The 23,092-nt window shown below is 47.0% G+C and overlaps 1 protein-coding gene across 1 annotated transcript in view; it reads right to left on the minus strand.

Moving 5' to 3' along the window:
• The window catches only part of PTK2 (protein tyrosine kinase 2), a 341,550-nt gene that overhangs the window by 136,097 nt on the left and 182,361 nt on the right, over nt 1-23,092 (minus strand). Inside the window, exon 14 of the mRNA XM_068238424.1 lies at nt 5,074-5,091. Within this exon, the coding sequence (XP_068094525.1) occupies nt 5,074-5,091 (18 nt within the window). The remainder of the gene's footprint in view (nt 1-5,073; nt 5,092-23,092) is intronic.

Raw genomic sequence — 23,092 nt, forward strand, 5'->3', positions numbered from 1 at the left:
GAATCGGGGGCCAGCGGAGCTGCAGCGAAGGACATAGTGGCTGCCTGGGGCTGGAGGAAGCCCCGGGTAGATAGTACTATGTGTAGCAGGAGTTGCTTGATGACTCCTTGAAGTTGATAGGAGGGAACATTACTGCAAGACTGTCTCTTCCAGTCTGACTTTAGTCAAAATGTATAAGGTGTGATGATGAGGACTGGGTGGTTAGGGTAGCGGCATTAGGAGAGGAACGGACAGAAGGGGTATGTGGATTCAGCATAAACATTCCTCTGTGCCTACTTTGGGTAGCTTTGTCTCAAGTCAGGTGTGCTCTTTAAAGTGGAGCTCTGGACAAAAAAGAGAATAAGACCTGTGAAGAGAAGGGTGTATACCAGGCATGGACAAACTAGGCCCTCCAGCTGTTACGGAACTACAAGTCCCACAATGCATTTGGCTTTATGAGTCATGACTGTGGCTGTCAGACTCCTGCAGTGCATTGTGGGACTTGTAGTTCCTTAACAGCTGGAGGGCCAAGTTTGCCCATGCCTGGTGTATACTCACCCCAGCCGCTGCCTCCAGCATTCTGATTGCATTATACTCACCCCAGCCGCTGCCTCCAGCATTCTGATTGCATTATACTCACCCCCAGCCGCTGCCTCCAGCATTGTGATTGCATTATACTCCCAGAATATCAGCAGAATTACAGAAGTCATCCTACAAGAGGGCGGCCGTTCCAGAGGCTGTAGCGGGCGCAGGGGCTTCCAGAAGTGGCGTAACACCAGATACAATTGACCCGGCCCTGTTCATGTGAACCAGAAAGTGCTGCCTCTGTATAAACTTCAGGCATTCAGAGCTGAGCTTGGCAAACAGCAAAGTATCCATTCAAGCCTCGTTAAATTGATTTTTAAATGCTTTTTGAGTCATTTCCTGAAACCTGATCTATAAACTCGCTTCCTGCCGGGCCTAATGTGCCCAGAATCCAGCAATACCAGCCAAGCAGACCCCATTACCTCGTACAGAGGGTCAATGCCGGGCGCTCCGACCTGCATGAAAATTTTATGCAAACTGAAGCTTGGAATCAGGCCAATCAAAAGCACTTCCGGAGGACTGTAAATCAGCCGAATTCCAAGCCTACAATTGGCATCAAATTTGCATGTAAACTGGAAAAATTAGCATCCTTTGGCTAGTGGGAATGATCAATGATCAATGTAAATATTTCCAAGTAGGATGCAAATTATGCATCTTGAAAATTGACCAATCAATTAAAATCTTGGTGGGACCCAATTGGTTCATTTTCAAGCTGCAGATATTTGCATATAAATTTACATAATCCTGCATCCTACTCAGAAATATTTGCATCTCATTAATCATTCCTATTGGCTAGTAACAATAAGTTGCCTTTCATGTAGTGTGATCAGGTGCCTCAACAGACCACATCAAAGGGAACCTGAAGTGAGAAGGATATGGAGGCTGATATCTATACTTCCTTTTAAACAATGCAGATTGCCTGGCTGTCCTGCTGATCCTCTGCCTCTAATACTTTCAGCCGTAGCCCCTGAACAAGCATTCAGCAGATCAGGTGTTTTCAGATCTGACAAGGTTAGCCGTTTCTGGTGCGATTTAGATACTACTGCAGCCAAATAGATGAGCAGGACAGCCAGGCAACTGGTAATGTTTAAAGGGAAGATCCACGCTGGTTTAAAAAAAAAAAAAAAAAACTGTACTCACCTGGGGCTTCTTCCAGCTCCTGGCAGTTAATCGGTGCCCTCGGCGCAGCTCCTCTCCCTCCGGGCGTTCAGCGGTGAAGAAGCCGACCTCGCCAGGTCGGCTTCCGGGTTGGCGTCATCTGCGTTCCACGGCGCAGGTCACGTGGTGTACGTGACGTCATCGAGTCTCTACTGCGCAGACGCAGTAGTTCTGCACCTGCGCAGTAGAGACCCGATGACGTCTCTACACCACGTGACCCCCCGGCGTGGAGCACACAGAAGCCGACCTGGAAGCCGACCTCGCCGCTGGACGCCGGGAGGGAGAGGAGCTGCGTCGAGGGCACCGATCGACTGCCAGGAGCTGGAAGAAGCACCAGGTGAGTGCAGTTTTTTTTTTTCACCAGCATGAACCTTCCCTTTAAAAGGAAATAAATACGGCAGCCTCCATATCTTTCACAAATGAAAAACATGCAGCTAATCTAGTCAGATTGTTGTCATAAACCCCTGATCTGCAGCATGCTTTTTCAGTCTAATGCTAGGTACACACCTTACAATTTTCTGGCAGATTTACCTGCCAGATCAATTATTTCCAACATGTCGATAGTATTTAATCATTTTTTTCCAAACGATTTTAGTTCAATTCTATGAAAATCGATCAGAAAAACGATAAAAAAAATCGATCAAAATTCCGGTCGGACATGTTGGAAATAATCGATCTGACAGGTAAATCTGACAGAAAATTGTATGGTGTGTACCTAGCATAAGGCTTAAAGTATTGGAGGCAGAGCATCAGCAGGATGGCCAAGCAATGTGTTTGTTTAAAGAATACCTGAGGTGACATGTGACATGATGAGATAGACATGTATATGTACAGTGCCTAGCACACAAATAACTATGCTGTGTTCCGTTTTTTCTTTCTCTGCCTGAAAGAGTTAAATATCAGGTATGTACCGTCTTTCCCCGAAAATAAGACAGTGTCTTATATTAATTTTTGCACCAAAAGATGTGCTAGGGCTTATTTTCAGGGGATGTCTTATATTTCTATAAACACACATGCTACTGTGCTGTGTCCTCCTGACCTCACCCACTGTGACCCCTTTTCCTCTGCTGGATCCACCTCTTCTGTGCCACTTTTTCCCCCTTCAGGCAGGGAACACCCTTGACTGTTTTCGTGCGCGTTTTCTGCACAGAAAAGTTGAGAAGTGATGTTAATCAATGGGCTAGTTCAGACTTAATATGTTGTTCGCGCGCAGAAAAAAAACTGACATTCTGCATGATGACTCTGCACATTTTGTCAGTTTTCTCTATCAATTACATCAGCTGCTGTGAAAAAACGTGCGCGTTTTCCTGCATGGAAACACACTTGGTGTGCAGAAAAAGTATGCAGAAAAACGCGAGCAGAAAACTGAAAGACAAGTGTGTTCCCTGCCTTAGTGCCCCTTTGTACATGTGTCCTCCTCTGTCCCCTGTCTTCCTGTGTCCGGTGTCTACTTGCCCGCAAGACTATGGGCTCCAGTAATAACAGTTTCCATATTTTTCCCCCTTACTGCCGCTAGGGCTTACTTTCAGGGTAGGGCTTATATTTCGAGTATGCTCAAAATTCCTACTAGGGCTTACTTTCAGGGGATGTCTTAATTTCAGGGAAAGAGGGTAAGTGGCTGACTCAGTCCTGACTCAGACAGGAAGTGACTACAGTGTGACCCTCACTGATAAGAAATTCCAGCTATAAAACACTTTCCTAGCAGAAAATAGCTTCTGAGAGCAAGAAAGAGGTAAAAAGGGGAATTTCTTATCAGTGAGGGACACATTGTAGCCACTTCCTGTCTGAGTCAGGACTGAGTCAGCCACTTACATACCTGATATTTACCGTAACTCTTTCAGACAGAGAAACACAGCCTAGTTATTTGTGTGCCTGGCACTGTACATACACATGCCTATCTCATCATGTCGCATGTCACTTCGGGTATCCTTTAAGAGGAAATAAATAATGCAGCCTCTATATCCCTCTCACACTTCAGGTTCTGTTTAAAAAGGAAATATATAAATCTATAAACACAAATAAGCACATTTTAGTCATTATTTAGGCGTGTACAGTCACTAAAGAGAAAGACAAAAACCAACCTCTCATATCTCTGCTTCATATGACCTTCTCATCACCCTCTGTATAGCAGAAAGCACTCTGACACAATAACACCATTGTGGACAGACGTCACATAATAATAGGCTGCATGAAGTGGAGCTAAAAGTCGAGATATTTGGACATGCGAGAAACGATCAGCATTAAAGTGAATCCGAGATGGGAGTGACATGGAGGCTGCCATATTTGTTTCCTTTTAAAGAATACCAGTTGCCTGGCAGTCCTGCTGGTCTATTTGGTTGCAGTAATGTCTGAATCACACCAGAAACCAGCATGCAGCTAATCTCGTCGGTTCTGACAATAACGTCGGGAACACCTGATCTGCTGCATGCTTGTTCAGGGGCTATGGCTAAAAGAAGGATAACCAGGCAACTGATATTGCTTAAAGGAACACTATCGCGAAAAAAAGTAGGCAGTTAAAAAAAAGTATTGGGCCAGGCCATCTCCTCATGGGTGATTCTCAGGGTTTTCTTTGTTTTCAACAGCATTTCCTGAACAGCAGTTTAACTGCCAAAATAGTAAGATACCAGCCGGCCTACCTACTCACTTGCACACTATTTTGTCAGTTAGACTTTGCAACTGCTGTTCAGGAAATGCTGTTGAAAGCAAAGAAAACCCGGAGAATCCCCCATGAGGAGACGGACTAGTCCAAAACCTGTCGGTTCTGTCAGATTTTAAAGATAGGGGTCCTTTAAAAGGAAATAAATATGGCAGCCTCCATATACCGTAACTCTCACCTCAGGTTAACATTAAGGTGCCCATTAACGATACAATCTCCCCAGCGATCGACCAGATGCCATTCATGGTACCAATCGATGACAAACTATAGTTTTTATCAATCATTCTTTTAGGCTTCTTTCAGACGGTCAGCTGACAGGCGGTGGATTCACCTCCTGTCAGATGCTCTCCTGCGCCGGTACCTGACAGGCAGCTCCCAACAAGCGCGCAGTTCAGCCATCCATCTGAAAGAGGCCTCAGTCTGATTGGATTGCTTAGCATTTGATCAGGTGGTTGATCGTATGGGACACTGGCTGGTGATTGGGCACCTGAACTGAGAGGCTAGTTCACCATCCAATGAGCCAGCGGCTGGAGGGGAGGTAGGAGTGTGAGGCAGATCTGCAGCTCTGAGAACTGATGTAACCCCTCCGGCTGTGCTTTACCAACAGTGTGATCATAAAGGAAGGATTATTATTATTATTAGTAGTAGTACAACAGACAACAGAGAGAAGGAAATGATGGAAGCGTGAATATTACCGTCACCGCTAAACTCCTCTGCGGATCCGGGGAGCATGCAGGAGAGAGCAGAAACAAGCGTGAGCATGTATGGAGACATCAGAGAGGTTACTGGCATTCTGCAGGTTAGAGGTGCCATGCCAAGCATCAAATCCATCATTATACATCACTTACATTTACCTGATTACATCCAGCAAAGTGAGAGAGCAAACTGAGCAGCGGACGGCATCTATTGACGGCGAAACGCCCACATTCTGTGACCCGCCAGTGAAATCACAGGAGGGGGCGGAAGACACGCCCACATTTTCTGACCCGCTTGTGAAATCACAGGAGGGTGCTGAAGACACACCCACATTCTGTGACCCGCTTGTGAAATCACAGGAGGGGGCTGAAGACACACCCACATTCTCTGACCGGCCTGTGAAATCACAGGAGGGGGCTGAAGACACGCCCACATTCTGTGACCTGCCAGTGAAATCACAGGAGGGTGCTGGAGACACGCCCACATTCTGTGACCCGCTTGTGAAATCACAGGAGGGGGTTGAAGACACGCCCACATTCTGTGACCGGCCTGTGAAATCACAAGAGGGTGCCGAACACACGCTCATACTCTGCGACCTGCCTGTGAAATCACAGGAGGGTGCTGAAGACACGCTCACATTCTGTGACCTTCCTGTGACATCACAGGAGGGTGCTGAGCTCACACACACATTCTGTGACCCGCTTGTGAAATCACAGGAGGGTGCTGAAGACACGCCCACATTATGTGACCCGCTTGTGAAATCACAGGAGGGGGCTGAAGACACGCCCACATTCTGTGACCGGCCTGTGAAATCACAGGAGGGGGCTGAAGACACGCCCACATTCTGTGACCTGCCAGTGAAATCACAGGTGGGTGCTGGAGCCACGCCCACATTCTGTGACCCGTCTGTGAAATCACAGGAGGGTGCTGAAGACACGCCCACATTCTGTGACCGGCCTGTGAAATCACAGGAGGGTGCTGAAGACACACCCACATTCTGTGACTCACTTGTGAAATCCCAGGAGGGTGCTGAAGACACACCCACATTCTGTGATCCCACTGTGAAATCACAGGAATGTCTGACTCAGTGTTCCAAAGCCAGTGAAAATAATCCTTGGTCTCCCAGAATGGTCTATGAGGGCAATTCTGCATTGCAAACCTAGGCTAAACATCACCTGAGAGAGCGGGGCTACATACCAATATACATCAATATATAGATAGAATATAGATAATAATATAGATAGAAAGTGTTTCTGATGCTAAAACCAGGAAAATTACTGTAAAAGTCGGCATACTGAATAATTTACTGCATTTTACTCTAGGTCACTACAGGGCCTCTTTAAGAAAAATGAAGGCCCTCCCCTATAAGACACCCCTGCCCCCACCCCCGCTTTTTGTAAATGAAATTAGATGAATATCACTGTGGTTGGAGTATATACAGTAAATGATAACACGGCAGGTTTCTCCGGCAGCCATAAGCTCGGCTATGAGCATCGCCGGCACTAATGACAGATAATAGGCCTTATAACGAGCGGAGGATAAATGGCACCCGCACACACTGACTCGCAATGAACTAATTGTCTGTAATAAGCCGGATCTTCAGCACAAAGGGTCATTAATCACGCCTGGCAGGAGGGAACGCGGCCTCTAATTGGCCTCATATTCAATTTATGAATTGGCTGCAATGAGTGATGAGCGACATGAAATGAGCTGCAGTAGATTGGAGGCGTCTTTACTACCAATATCTGATAGGACAGTAAATGCGACCCCTGGCTGACGCTACGGACGACGATGAGCTCGACCCCTGACTGACGCTACAGACGGCGATAAGCTCGACCCCTGACTGACGCTACAGACAGCGATGAGCTCGACCCGACACTACGGACGGCGACAAGCTCGACCCCTGACTGACGCTACGGACGGCGATGAGCTCGACCCCTGACTGATGCTACAGACGGCCATGAGCTCGAGCCCTGACTGACGCTACGGACGGCCATGAGCTCAACCCCTGACTGACTCTACAGACGGCGATGAGCTCGACCCCTGACTGATGCTACAGACGGCGATAAGCTCGATCCCCGACTGACGCTACGGACGGCGATGAGCTGAACCCCTGACTGATGCTACGGACGGCGATGAGCTCAACCCCTGACTGACGCTACGGACAGCGATGAGCTCACCCCTGACTGACGCTAAGGACGGCAATAAGCTCGACCTCTGACTGACGCTACGGACGGCGATGAGCTCCACCCCAACCGACACTAAGATCGGCCATGAGCTCGACCCCTGACTGATGCTACGGACAGCGATGAGCTCCACCCCAACCGACACTAAGGTCGGCCATGAGCTCGACCCCTGACTGATGCTATGGATGGTGATGAGCTCGACCCCTGACTGACGATACGGACGGAGATGAGCTCCACCCCAACCGACACTAAGGTCGGCCATGAGCTCAGCCCCCGACTGACGCTACAGACGGCGATAAGCTCGACCCCCGACTGACGCTATGGACGGAGATGAGCTGGACCCCTGACTGATGCTACAGACGGCGATGAGCTGGACCCCTGACTGATGCTACGGACGGCGATGAGCTCGACCCCTGACTGACGCTACGGACGGCGATGTGCTCGACCTCTGACTGACGCTACAGACAGCGATGAGCTCGATATTCAGCTCATGTGCAAATCACGGCTGGAATGGAACCAGAATTTGCATAACAGAAATCTGAACGGACCAATTAGAAGCAGGAACAGCTGGTCAACCAGTCAGCTGCTGCTATTGGTCAGCAGCTTCCACATGTCATTCACCGCCAGCAAATCTCCCCTTCTACTGTAAGTTCTGGTTCCAGGAAGTAGAGTTTGCACGGTCCTCAAACATCATAATCAGCGCTATACATGGTCAATAAGAAGAAGTAATACGGGTTTTCTTGCTTATATAAAGTGTATGCAGCAGACACTGATCCAATAAGAAGTCACCAGTCTTACAGTGAACCTCAAGTGAAATTTTGAAAAACGGAGAGCAAAACCTCTGGATAGTCCCGAGACTTCCCCTATCGTCACCGCCGATCCAGAGCTGGGAGTCTGGGACCCTCTAACCAAATCTGTATAGGGTTGTTGGATTTGCTCCTGTGCCTGTTCCCCTTAAAGGGAAACTGAAGATAATATTAGAACAGTTTCACTTACCTGGGGCTTCTGCAAGCCCCCAGCAGTCGTCCTGTCCCGTGCTGGTCCTCCACGATCCTCTGTTCCCCCGTCGCCAGCTAGTTTAGTTTCTCGACTTGTAAGTCGAGGGAACACTGCGCCTGCGCAGCCCTGCCGAGCATATCCTTTTTCTGCATTCCCGTCTGCAATAGCGCTATTGCGGTCTGGAACACGAAGAAGGATACGCGTGGCCAGAGCCACACAGGCGCAGTGGCCCATCAGCGAAACTGAAAGTAGCTGGCGGCGGAAGAACGGAGGACCGGCGCGGGACAGGACAGCAGCTGGGGGCTTGCAGAAGCCCCAGGTAAGTGAAACTGTTTGTTTTAATATTATCTTCAGTTCCCCTTTAAATTACAAGCATGGCTGCACTAGTCCTGGCTGTCCTTGCCCGGTAGCACGGAGCTGCTTGTGCAGTGTTTTCCTCTGTGCAGGCAGAGTGCAGCCGTGCTTGTACTTGAAGGAGAGTGCAGCTCTGAAGAAGAGGAGGGTTCCAGCGAGCACGCAACAAGCATGCAGCTAATCCAATCACACTTCAGTAAGAGCACCTGATCTGCATGCTTGTTCAGGGACAATGGCTAAATGTATTAGAGGAAAAATAACAGCAGGACAGCCAGGCAATCTGCATTGTTTAAAAGAAAATATGGCAGCCTCCATTGTCCTCTCACTTTAGGTGTCCTTTAACGATTGTACGCTGATTGTTAGGGTAACTATTTTCTGAACAAGTGTTGTACAGCTATAGTTAAAGAGGACTTGAACTCTAGTACAGCACACAATGAAAAGTCTTAATTCCACAGTTGCTGAAGAAATTCACTGCTCTGTGAGTCTGTGTTCAGTTTACCCAGATTGAAGTGTCTAATTAGTTCTTATCAGCAGCTGTGAACTACGGACTGCTTGACTCTTTCTGCAGTTCTATACTTCATTATAATTTATGGAAATCCTAAAAATACTGAAGAAATGTATTTATCCATAAAGGTTATCATGCTGTGCCCAATCTTTTATAGAGGAAGTTATGAGTGTAGTTCACTTTAAGCATGGGGTGTGCTATTCTATGAAGAGGGGAGGAGGGACAAAGAGCGGTGAATGAGTGAGCAGCGCCCCCAGAGGACAGTCCATGTGGCTCTACAGAAAGTATGTCTGTACAGCCATCTTCAGCAAACGGTTCCTCTAAACCAGGGGTGTCAATCTCAAATACAAAGTGGGCCGATAACAATGGGATCAACCTCTATGTCTATTAGACCTTCCTCCCTTATAAAGTTCCCTGATGTTGAATAGCCCCCCTTAAACCCCTATATAGTTCCCTGGTGTCTAGTGGTCCTCCCCCCCCCCCTATGCCGTTCCCTGGTGTCTTGTGGCCCCCACCCTCCCCTATATAGTTCCCTGGTGTCTAGTGGTCCTCCCCCCTATGCAGTTCCCTGGTGTCTTGTGGCCCCCACCCTCCCCTATACAGTTACCTGGTGTCTAGTGGTCCCCACCCTCCCCTATACAGTTCCCTGGTGTCTAGTGGTCCTCCCCCCCCCCTATGCAGTTCCCTGGTGTCTTGTGGCCCCCACCCTCCCCTATACAGTTACCTGGTGTCTAGTGGCCCCCACCCTCCCCTATACAGTTACCTGGTGTCTAGTGGCCCCCACCCTCCCCTATACAGTTACCTGGTGTCTAGTGGCCCCCACCCTCCCCTATACAGTTACCTGGTGTCTAGTGGCCCCCACCCTCCCCTATACAGTTATCTGGTGTCTAGTGGCCCCCACCCTCCCCTATACAGTTCCCTGGTGTCTAGTGGTCCTCCCTCCCCTATGCAGTTCCCTGGTGTCTTGTGGCCCCCACCCTCCCATATACAGTTACCTGGTGTCTAGTCGCCCCCACCCTCCCCTATACAGTTCCCTGGTGTCTAGTGGACCTCCCTCCCCTATGCAGTTCCCTGGTGTCTTCTGGCCCCCACCCTCCCCTAGTGTTCCGTGCTTTACCCCTCCCCACCCCATATGGCTTCCCTGGTGTTCTAGGACTTCACTTCCAATAAAGCTTCCCTGGTTATCTAGTGGGACAAACATAATGCAAAGTAGGGAAACCACTTGAGGGCCAAATTTAATGGCTCTGAGGGCCAGATTTGGCCCAAGGGCCGGAGTTTGACATGTATGCTCTAAACAATCATGGCAGAGGATTCCAGGCGAGAGATGTCTGTAGTGAGTCAGATGCCACCTTCAGCAGACAGAAATAGACAGGATATACCATGCTGTTCTGCCAGCAGCCGCCCACAGCCCCGATCACTCTGCCGCAGAAGGGACCTGGGGTTTCCTGCGCCCAGAATAGAATCGGAGAGGAACAATGACGCCCTGCGGGCACAGCATTATTCATGGCCATGGAATGCAATCAGCATGCTGAACCAAACAATGCTACACAGTGCCATCTACATCACATAGCTGCACCGACCGCTGCAACTACTCTGACCCACACGCAAGAGGGACTGTCACTACTGCCGACTCAAGTTTTGTCTCAGCAGGTGCTGCACAGCCGCAAACTAACAAGAGGGTCTCGGGCAGCACTGGCCGCAGAAGGAAGTGGGAAGCCTTTTCTTGGGAAAGCATCTCATTTTTTTATTCTACTCTGTCTTGAGTTCTCTTCAAAGCGGACTTGAACTCAGAACTTTCTCTCTGCTCTAAAAGAAAAGCAACAGCATAATAACCTTTAAAGAAAAATATTTCTTTGTAACTGCTATTACAAATCCTGCAACAAATCTGTATTTTGCCTCATTTCTGCTTTCATGGAAGGAAACATATTAACATCATGTGTTTACAAATGAGATCTATGCTGTGGCAGTCAGCTGGCACAGGGGAGAGATCAAATTACACTGGTGCTTAGTCACAGATGAGGGGGAATTAGACAGGCTAAACCAGGCATAGGCAAACTTGGCCCTCCAGCTGTTGAGGAACTACAATGCATTGCAGGAGTCGAACAGCCAGTCATGACTGATAAAGGCAAATGCATTGTGGGATTTGTAGTTCCTTAACAGCTGGAGGGCCAAGTTTGCCCATGCCTGGGCTAAACTCTCTAAATACATACAGGGTGCATTTCTCTAGGTTCTCCTTCTGTCCTGTGCGAGAGTTCAGGTCCACTTTAAGTCTGGAAACAATGGAAAGTTAGAACCGCATCAACAGCTTTTTTATTTTTTTTATTTTGCAACTCATCTCCCAACGGATAGACCCAACTAAGTTTTATGGGCTTTACCGACACCCTGTTGTATCGGATGTCAGAGTTTCATCATTTGTTGGAAAAGAGTCAGCTTATTTGATTTAACATCCTATGTATACAAAGTCCTAAGCAAAATACCCTTCAGGCAATGCCAAAGCTTTTCAGCAATGGGTATCACTCAGCCAAATAACGGCTAGGTTTCCAATATTGGGTCTATCCTGACAGTTGACACACTATTCTCCCCACCTACCATACATACATCATTCTCAACCACACAATAAAGTCTTTGTCACAGCCTGGAACGGGATTGGTCCAAATCCCCTGTACCCAACACCTCCCACTCTTTTTGCAAATCGCCCTCTACTATCCGGTAAACTGCAGTGTCCTCCTCAGGCTCTTTTAGCCGGGTGCTCCACCCGGCTAGTTTTGGTGAGCACCCGGCTGTCATCAGCTCATCTCCTCCTATGCTGTAAGCCCCACCCGGCTACTTTTTCATACTTTTTTTTACATTTCCTGGCTGGAAAAATTTCTGGGGAGAACACTGAAGCTATTGCACCAATCCCCACTAATTATCCTTTCACTTAATGCGAACCTAAACCCAGGACTTCCTGTCTGCTGTAAAAGATAATCAACAGCTTAATAACCTTTAAAGTAAAACTTTTACTTGCTACTCCTTATAGAGCTCCTCAGAGATATGCTGCAGTGTAGTTACTTCCTGGTTTGCTGGGAGCACAGAAAAGGTTAACCTCCTTTGTTTACATATGGCCTGTCTGAACGGCACACCGAGGCACAGTTCAGACAGAGATGACAGCTCAAATGACAGTGGCTCATTACTAGCAGATAAGGGAGAATTAAACAGGCTGTTATCTCTAAATACAAAGTGTGGGTTTCTCGGTTTTCCTTGTCTCCTGTGGAAGAGTTTAGGTCCTCTTTAATTTTCTAAGTCACCCTCTACTGTACCTCACCTACTGCTTTCTACTTTTATCAGTGCATTCCAGATATCCACCACTAGATGGCAACACAGCCCTTAAACTGAATGTAGGAAAACCTGAGTAATTTGTGTTTACAGTAGCTTCAAGCGCACAAAATACTGCAGTCTGTAATAGGGACATGTTTCTTACCCTGCATAAATACTTCCAAAAATTATCTTCTTGGAACAATCATTGTACAGACATACAGCACGGCACCCCGACCTTCACTATAGAGCGGCGAGGGTGACAGAGGGGCGATTCGTGTTGCTCACAACTACGGGAGAACAGTAGAGGCAAGTGCATGGTAATCCGACACGATAGATGGTCAACGAGAAGTTTAGAAGTCTGTCTTGCATGCAAATTAGATGGGTAAATCACATGCACCTCCTAATCATTTTGATTGGTCCAATTCCAAGCTGCATACAATTTGCATTACATCTAAATGCGAGTCAGAAGGATTAGTATTTCATATAAGGTCACATAAATCACTTCTGAAGTACCTGGTAAGCTGCCCCTTCACTAGCTACTTCCTGGAGCACAGACTAGGGTGCAAGAAGTCATATAGCCAGACAGTTCTGTGCCCCGCCCTCCTGCAGACTCAACAGGAGGAGCCAAGAAGCAGAAGCCCCACCCACAAACACCCACTGACTTTTTCCTGATCTCATACAAAAGCTTAAAGGACCACTATTGCTAAAATCGTAAAAATTAAAATATATGTACACACACAGAAATAAAAAGTACGTTTCTCCCAGAGAAAATGAGCCGCAAATTACTTTTCTCCTATGTTGCTGTCACTTACAGTAGGTAGTAGGAAGTTGACAGAACAGCCAGGTTTTTGACTAGCCCATCTCCTCATAGGGTATTCTCAGGGTTTTGTTTATTTTCAAAAAGCTCTTGTATAACTGCCAAAAATGTGTGCAGCGAGCAGGCAACCTGCTCAGCATCACTGTATAAATCCTATTCAGGGATACTTTCATGTCATAAAAAATAAAAGCCTTGCAGAGAATCCCCCATGAAGAGATGGACTAGCCCAAAACCTGTCGGTTCTGTCAGATTTCTACTACCTACTGCAAGTAACAGCAACATAGGAGAAAAGTCATTTATAGCAGGCAATGTGCATTATTTCAACAATGCACATTGCCTGGCTGTCCTGCTGAGCATCTGCCTCTAATACTTTTAGCCACAGACCCGGGACAAGCATGTGGATTAGAGGTTTATGACTGAAGTGGGACTGGATTAGCTGCATGCTGGTTTCAGGTGCGTAATATTTGCATAGACACCAGCTCTTAAAGCACACCTGATGTGAGAGAGATATGGAGGCTGACATTTCCTATTAAACAATGCGTTGCCTGGCTATCTTGCCGATTCTCTGCTTCTAATAAATACTTTTAGCAACAGCCCCTGAACAAGCATGCAGGGGCTACTGAATTCTGACAGGATTAGCTGCATGCTTGCTTCAGGTGTGTGATTCAGAAACTACTGCAGCCAAATAGATCAGGACAGCCAGGCAACTGGTATTTCTTAAAAGGTAATAAATATGGCAGCCACCATATCCCTCTCGCTTCAGATGTCCTTTAACAGCTGTGCTTTTAAAGTAAAAGGCTGCTTTGATTAAAAAAATATAACGTGTGTCTATGGCAGAGGAAGGTATAATCCACAGCGCACATCCACATACAGCACAATCCCCAGACATCCGACACACACGGAGCGGAGATCCAGGTTCTTCCCGGTAAACAGTCATTAATGAAGTGGCAGCCAGAGAGAGACAAGGATCTCTTTCACAGCCGGGCACAGAGCCCCCCGCTCACAGCTTCACAGCCCGCCACAGACAGAGGGGATACTGTACACCACTCAGACACGTCTGTCTGTCCTGTGCTCTGTCCACCACTAGGCCTAAACCTGCAGAGGGGATACTGTACACCACTCAGACACGTCTGCCTGTCCTGTGCTCTGTCCACCACTAGGCCTAAACCTGCAGAGGGGATACTGTACACCACTCAGACACGTCTGCCTGTCCTGTGCTCTGTCCACCACTAGGCCTAAACCTGCAGAGGGGATACTGTACACCACTCACACACGTCTGTCTGTCCTGTGCTCTGGCCATCGCTAAGCCTAAACCTGCAGAGGGGATACTGTACACCACTCAGACACATCTGCCTGTCCTGTGCTCTGTCCATCGCTAAGCCTAAACCTGCAGAGGGGATACTGTACGCCACTCAGACACATCTGTCTGTCCTGTGCTCTGTCCACCACTAGGCCTAAACCTGCAGAGGGGTTACTGTACACTGCTCACACACTGCTGCCTGTCCTGTGCTCTGGCCATCGCTAAGCCTATACCTGCAGAGGGGTTACTGTACACCACTCAGACACGTCTGTCTGTCCTGTGCTCTGTCCACTAGGTCTAAACCTGCAGAGGGGTTACTGTACACCACTCAGACACGTCTGTCTGTCCTGTGCTCTGTCCACTAGGTCTAAACCTGCAGAGGGGTTACTGTACACCACTCAGACACGTCTGTCTGTCCTGTGCTCTGTCCACCACTAGGCCTAAACCTGCAGAGGGATTACTGTACACTGCTCAGACACGGCTGCCTGTCCTGCGCTCTGTCTAGAGGCCTGCGTGGGTCTAATTTTTCAGACCTGCAACCCGCATTCTGGTGAATCTGGTACCCGCTCCCGACCCGCAGCCCCGCTACCGACATCTGCTTTCTGGTGAATCTGCTACCTGCTCCTGACGCACAGCCCCACTACCTGCACCCGACACCTGCTTTCTGGTGAATCCGGTACCCGCTCCCGACCTGCAGCCCCGCTAACCAACATCTGCTTTCTGGTGAATCTGCTACCCATATTTCGGGTAACCCGCGGGTACCCAACCCGATGCAGGCCTCTAGCTCTGTCCATAGCTAAACCTATATCTGTCGAAGAGGACATGCCCTGGTCAATTCTACAGCCATGTACAGGACGTTTAGGAATGTTTTGAGGATTCTGGAGGTCGGGACGTGTCTTCCAGAAAGGGAAACAGAAAGCAGAGACACCAGGAGCCCTATGTAACTGTAGCATGTCAAGCAAGTGGGATAATTGTGATACAAAACAATACAGCAGAGTCCTCAGTATCCGGCACTGATGGGGATGGCCTGATGCCGGAAACATGTGCTTGCCGGTTGCTTGAGCAGCCGGCCAAAAAAGCACAACCCCCCCCCCCCCCCAATACTTACCGAGCCTCCAGCGATGTCCAGCAGTGTTCCTGCAGCTTGTATCAGGCTCCTAGCAGCCTTCTTCCTTCCCCCGTTCACACAAGCCGGCATGTCACCTGATCCGCATGGGGTCACGTGACACACCAACTTGCATGCATGGACATGGGAAGCCTCTAGGAGGCCGCTAGCCGCTGAAGGAAGATTGCTAGGCGTTGCTGGAGACTCAGTATTTAAAAAGCCTTAAAACCCTCTGAAAGCAAAGCCCCCGTATCCCTCAGGCATGCCGGTTAGATGAGACTTCCGGTTGACCAAGATCCAGATAACGGGGACTGTGCTGTACAATACTCATAAATCCAAGTTGCAACGATGGCAACCATTGTTATAATCCACTTGTAGAGAGAGTACTGTACTAGTTCATCTCCACTTGGAGCATATGGGGGGGGGGGGGGGGGGGGCTCTTCAAGAAATAAAAACAAGATCAGATCAACCTTTCATAAACTTTTTACACTTTCAAATAATTTTCGTATCTCGGAATCCCGGCATTAACAGAGGGAGAGGGAATTTATGTTATAGTAGGATTGGTCATTAAAAGTGGGTAAGGTTAAACACTTTATTATTCTAATAGTTCCCATTCCATGTTTCTCCTTCAAGAGGGACTGTCACCCACAAAATCAAAATGTAGTTACCCACTGCTCTGTGTTCATTATGCAGCCCGGAATCTTACCCTGCATTGCAGGCACTACAATCTATTCATAAAAGTTTCTGCTGTAATAAATCTTATCTCAGTCAGACTGGCTTTATGTGGTACATTGCTGATTAGAAGGAAGCTTGTTATTTCCCCTCCCACATTTCTGCTCCTCACTGTTTGGCTGAGGGCAGTTCAGTGTGAAGCTGAAATCTGATCTAGGCTGGCTGTGTTCCTGTGTTTACAAAGCGAGCTAGATACGACAGTGCAATTTGTAGGAGAAAAAAAAAGTAAGGGAGGAAATGACATCAGGATTGGTTTCAGTCAGAGGGAATTAAGATTATAAATACCAGGAACAGAATTATTTTATTTACTATATAAAATTCACTGAAATCAAAACGTGAACAGTACAATACATATGTTACGTAAGTAGACCAAGCAGTTATCTACTTATATACAGTATGTGTTTTTTCCCCCTGGGATAGCATGGCAGTCCCTGCTGCTTTTACAGGACACCCGGTATCATGCCCTCCACCGTTTTACTCCCCATCATAGTTGCCCAGTGTTTGGGTTTTCTCTCTTTCCTCTTCATTTGCTGGACACACATCCTTAGTTCTGGCATCCCACGGGCCACATTTTATTCATCACCAATGCAAGGTGTCATAACTGTCCTGTGGCCACCGCACCAGAGATGAACAAGTAGGGAAGACAGAATTCACGATGGGCAGAAAAGGCAAGAGGCCCCTTTTACACCTTTTTAACGTTGTTTTACCCTTTCTGCAAGCAGGGTAACGCAACAGCAAAGAAAGTGTATGAGGCCCAGTACACGAAACGCGTCATGTTGAAAGCTTCCGGATTCACAGCAGACCCGCTGCAAAGACAACTGCATGTTACTGTACAACTTCGGCAGCGACAGAATGCATTGAAGTCAATGCGCGACACTGAAATGCTAAAATTTTTGGTTGGCAGCAGCAGTGCATGCGTGAAATGATGCAAATGCAACGGGGTAGCTGGGAATCCCAGTAACATACTTCCTCTCCAGCAGGGAGTACGTCACTGGGCGAGGGAAGGGCCTGCGAGCGGCGCTATGCATATGACCCAGTCGGTGCACTCTGCCGAGGGGGGTCACATAAATTGATTTTTTGGGGGGCGTTGCAGGATGATGTAAGGGGGCGGAGCATCACACTGCAACCCTCTGGTATAAAACCAGCCTGAGTAGAAAGAAGGACACGGCACTCAGAAGCTGTGCAGCAACAAGCTGTTTTGGAGTCACAAGATACACGTTTCAGGCGGAGCCCTTCCTCAGCCTGAAGAGGACATTGAGAAGCTGGGGGTGTCATTTTTAAAATTTCTCTACCTGTCAGCTGAGACATCTCACCTCGAAGGGCATAAATATCATGGAAACCCAGCAAGGGCGTATGTATGAACTTGACACCGGGAGACTTGGGCGCAGGATACAGCCGGTATAAGGCTTACCCGGCCACGTTAATGACTATTCCCTCTCCAGGTCCACGTGGATGGTGGGTAATGATGTAATTACTGCTATTGTTGGCGGACAAATTATAGTGTTTTAAAAGTAACTTCAGCTCCTTCTGACAGCGCCGAAGTTAACCTGTGTGCACTGCTATAGCTGTAATTCCTATTACGGCCTATGGTGGCGCCAGCTGCGCCCAAATCTCCTGCGCTGTATTCGACGTGTTCGCTGCAAGGAGCCCTTGTTGAAAAAGATTGTGATAGACACTAAAAACTAGTCTCTAATGACCCCGACATACAAGGGAAAAAACGACAGAGGGGTGGGAGGAGACAACCCTGATGTATTAAAAAAACATTCAAAAACGAAAAGGTTGAGAATAAAGTGGCTTACCTCAAAGAAGTCAACCAACACCACATGGGCTAGAGAAAACAATGTGCAATTGGAACACTACAGACTACGCAGCAAATGAGTGACTTTGTGCGACAAGATGAGAGCTCAGAGAGCCTGAAACGTGTGATCTGTAGCATTCCTATTAAAGAGACTCTGAAGTCTCAAAAAAACACGTTTTTACTTAACTAACTTGATAAGCACTAATGCCCTACCTAAAACGTTGCATCCCCGCGGCTGAAATCACTATTAAACCCCCCAAATCCCAGTGCAAAAATCCACAACTTTCTTGGTCATGGATTTTGTTGCACAAGGAGGCAGAGCTTTCAGCTGCAGCTCTGCCTCAATGTGAGTCAATCAGCGCTAATCGCCGCCTCTCCCCCGCCCCTCTCAGTGAAAGAAGACAGTGGGGCGGGGAGAGGCGGTGATCAGCGCCGATTGACGGGAGTAGAGGCAGAGCTACTGGCTAAAGCTCTGCCTCTACAGGAAGCGCTGCGCATATCTCCCCCCAGGGATTTCGGGGAGTTTAATAGTGATTTCAGCCGCAGGGATGCAGCGTTTTAGGTAAAGGCATTAGTGCTTATCAAATTAGTTAAGTAAAAACTTATTTTTTTTGAGACTTCAGAGTCAAATGAAGTGAGGGTGATATGGAGGCTGCCATATTTATTTCCTATTAAACAATACCGGTTGCCTGGCAGCCCTGCTGATCTATTTGGCTGCAGTAGTGTCTGAATAACACCAGAAACAAGCCTGCAGCTAATCTTGTCAGATCTGACAATGTCAGAAACACCTGATCTGCTGCATGCTTGTTCAGGGGCTTTGGCTAAAAGTATTAGAGGCAGAGGATCAGTAGGACAGCCAGGCAACTGGTATTGCTTCAAAGGAAATATGGCAGCCTCCACACGGAGCAGTGCTTTTGAGCGCTGCTAGATTTGGGCGCAGCCGGCGCCTCCATAGACTTCAATAGGAATCATTCCTATTGAAGTGCTCAGTGAGTAACGTTGGCTCCGTCAGAAGACTGAGCCGACGTTGCTTAAAAACATAATAATTCGGCCTCCAGCAATCGCTGGAAGCCGAATTATTTCATTCCCCCACTATCCATGTCGGCCTGGAGGGGGAATAGTAATTAAATCGGCCCGGACTTGAGCAGAAGCAGGATCAGCTATATACCGCTGTATCCTGCGCCCAAGTCTACCGGCGCCGATTTCAAATGTACTCGCCTCCACATACCTCCAGTTGTCCTTTAAACACTATTTTCTCTAGCCGAGGTGGTATCATTTTACCTGAGAAGAGACAAATAGATTTGTATGCGTCTTAAAGTACATACACACGTCCAGCTTTTTTTGAACAACTTATCGTCCGACTTGTCGTTTGTACGTCAAGTTGGACATGTGTACGCGCTGTCGAGAGACTACTTGCGCGATCCGCTCAGCTGATCCATTAGACTAATTGTTGTTCAAACGACAAGTCGTTTGATCAGTCATTTAATCTAGTCGATTGTTCTATCCAGTCCATTGTCTATTATCAAGTTGGTTAAACGACATGTAAATTAGCAAATCAGCCGCTTTGTTGGCCAGTGTGTACATGAAGTCTGAACAACTTGTATGCACTACAAGTTATACAAACGACAAGTCGGACGTCTTAGAAATCATAGTTTGTATAACTACTGAAAAAAAGTTATTGCTGTTGTCTATGTCTGGGGGAAGCCATGTGTTTCTGCATGGACTGGTCAGTCACACCTCCTCACCACTTCCTGCAAGGAAGTCAGTCCAGAGCATCGCAGACAAAACATGTCATTGAGCAGATTCTAGACATGAAAAGTATATAAATGAACTGGTGAACAATAATTCAGGTTAACAAATTGCTCAGTTACGCTTTATGGTGAGATTTCCAACCCTGATTCCCTGACCCACTGAGAGAAACAAACAGAAAGCATCAGGGTTGTGGAGTCGGAGTCGAGGAGTCAGAGTTGGTCGTGTCAAACTGAGGAGTCTGAAAATTCTTGTACCGACTCCACAGCCCCTGGAAAGCACTTCAGAATGTTTTTTTTTAAAGGACAACTGTAGTGAGAGGGATATGGAGGCTGTCATATTTATTTCCTGTTAAGCAATACCAGTTGCCTGGCAACCTGCTGATCTTCTGCCTCTTATACATTTAGCCATGGCTCCTGAACAAACATGCAACAGATCAGGTGTTTCTGACATTCTCAGACCTGATAAGATTAGCTGCATGCTTGTTTTTGGTGTGATTCAGACACTACTGCAGCCAAATAGACCAGCAGGGCTGCCAGGCAACTTGTATCTTTTAATGCCTGGTACACATGATGCAATTTCCCATCAGACTGACGGTCGAATCGATCCGATCTGATTTCCGATCGTTTTTCTGATCCGATCGATTTGCCTATCAATTCTATACATAATCGTTCAGAAAAATCATCGGAAATCTGATCAGACTTGTCAGAACTTATTGATTTAACTGTAAACCTGCAGGGAAATTGTATGGTGTGAACATCATGCTGGGAATACATGATGCGTTTTTTTGCAGCAGATAGATGGTTCGGTAGAGAATTTCCGACATGTCCGATCGTTTTGCTGCTCGATTTCTGATAGAAGTGAATGGAAAAAGATAAGAAAAAGGAGCTGAATATAAGAATCGAGCGTCAAAAACGATTGAGCGGAGAATTGAGCGGCAGAAAGGCATCGTGTATTCCCAGCATTAGATGTTCAGACAGTTGTGAGATGCAGGAGAATCTGAGTGACAAACACCAGATAAGAAGAAGATGTTGCAGCCACGCCCACAGACTGAACAGAACAAGTCGCAGCAAGAGACACCAATGGGGAATGATATCATCAAAAACAGAAACAGAAATCACTCGCTTGAAAGACAGAATCTCCCCATAAGAGACGGATGAGTAAGGGCCAGTGCACACCAAAAAATTCTAGCATAACTGCAAACGCTCAGCACTTTTTGAAGTGATTTTTCTAGGTGATTCTAGGCCTGTGCCTAGCGATTTTCTAAGCATGCCTAGCGATTTTTGGAGCGTTTTGTTGTAGCGGTTTTTATTTTTTGTTACAGTAGAGCTGGAACTGAACAGCTTCTGTAACAAAAACGCTTGGAAAATCTTTCTGTTCTAGCGCTTTCAGAGCAATTTTCCACTTTCCTATACTTAACATTGAAGCTGAATCGCCACAGAAATCAGCAAAAATGCTGCAGGACCCGTGTTTGGGATAAAATCACATCGCTCTGGTGTGATCCATCCCATTCAAATACATTAGCCAAGCGCTTTTCAAAGTGCGAGCGCTTTAAAAACACTCAGAAGCGCTCTTGGTGTGCACCAGGCCTAAAATCTTCACACAGACAGCCACAAAAAGTGGCCACAATATTTTTCTCAGAAGCCATTATTATTCAATCAGATTTGCAGGATTGTAAGTAATCAGAAGGCAATTATCGATTGTTCCCATAAACAGGTCGATTAGGACACTTTTGATTTTCAAAATTCTGTATTTCCTGCAAATCCGATTTGCGATTCCGATTTTCCATGGATGCCGTCAAAACAAGAAGAAAAACGCAGAAAAAAACGCAGCATGCAGTACCGATTTAAAATCGCAAATCGGAATCGCGTGCAGTGTGCAAGAGCCCACAGAATCACTTCATGTTGATTTTCTCTGTATACTGCAAGGTTTCCTGTTCAGTTCAAACATAAAAATCTGACTAAGTCAGCATCTGCTGAAAATTTTGTATCGTTACCGGGCCCCTCTGGACTGAATATCCTCCAGGTGGGGAGAGCATCTGTATGTGCTGCGATCTGGAAAATGCGATTGTTCATAGTCAATGTATATAGCACGTGTGTTGTTTTATAGCCGCGCAATGTTTACCAACAGAAAAGTCCAGAAAAAGAGTCATGCTGCTACCTCTCCCCCCTCCTCCCCACCAATAGATGGAAACAGACTATCATATTCATTCTGCTGTTCTAATACAAATTTCACTCGCATTCTCGTGGGAAAATTTAAAAAAGAAATGAGGAGGCACTCCGCTTGCGATTTCAAACTTGGATGTAGATCGATAGTGCTCAGATACACTAAACGTTTGGAGACCAGATTCCCTTTGGTCCCCGAAACATGCTGAGCCTCCGAGCATTACTGATGTGCACACAAGTCTTACATCGCTATCGCCTCCTCATTTCTTCCGAATGCCGATATTAAGCAGTTGTGCAATAGAAGTAGGAAACCTGCCAAGGACAAACGATTGGAAGGAAGAGCCATTGACTTGTACGTAGACTGGGCTGAGTGATTACCAAATGGGAGAACGATTGGACGGAAGCCGGAATTACTAACACATTGTTGCTTATCGTTTCTTGATTGCATTGGTCCTAAATTGGCTGAGAGAAGCCCCAGGTAAGTTCACCATTCTATTACTGGGCTTTGTCAAAGAGGAGCTGTTAGCCATACTATCTCAGAAAAAAAAAACCCACATATATAAGTAGATAAATACTTGCTGTACTTGCATAACATATGTATTGCACTGTCCACGTTTTGATTTTAGTGATTTTTCTATAGAAAAAAAAAAAGGAAATCCTTCTTAGCATTTCCCATTTTAACTGTGGCTATTTTGAAGCCAGTCCTGATGTCATTTCCTCCCTTACGCTCCTCTGCCTGATTGTGTATGCATTGCCTGCCCTCCACTAGTGCATTGTCTCAGCATGAGAAATATTGGCCAGTCAGAGAGAAATAGAGGCGTGGGAGGGGAAAACTGGAGGGAAGAAGGCTTCAGCCAATCGGGCTGCATTAGTTAAGTCTGATGGGAAGTAGAGAAGCAAAAAAGGACAACCCAGCATGCCCTGCAACTTCCTTTGTGCAGCAATGCACCAAATAAGAGTCATGTAAGCTGGGGAATGATCATTTATCAACAAGAAAAGTAATAGTGATTT

Source organism: Hyperolius riggenbachi, chromosome 5, assembly GCF_040937935.1.
Source record: "Hyperolius riggenbachi isolate aHypRig1 chromosome 5, aHypRig1.pri, whole genome shotgun sequence".
NCBI classification, from domain to species: domain Eukaryota; kingdom Metazoa; phylum Chordata; class Amphibia; order Anura; family Hyperoliidae; genus Hyperolius; species Hyperolius riggenbachi.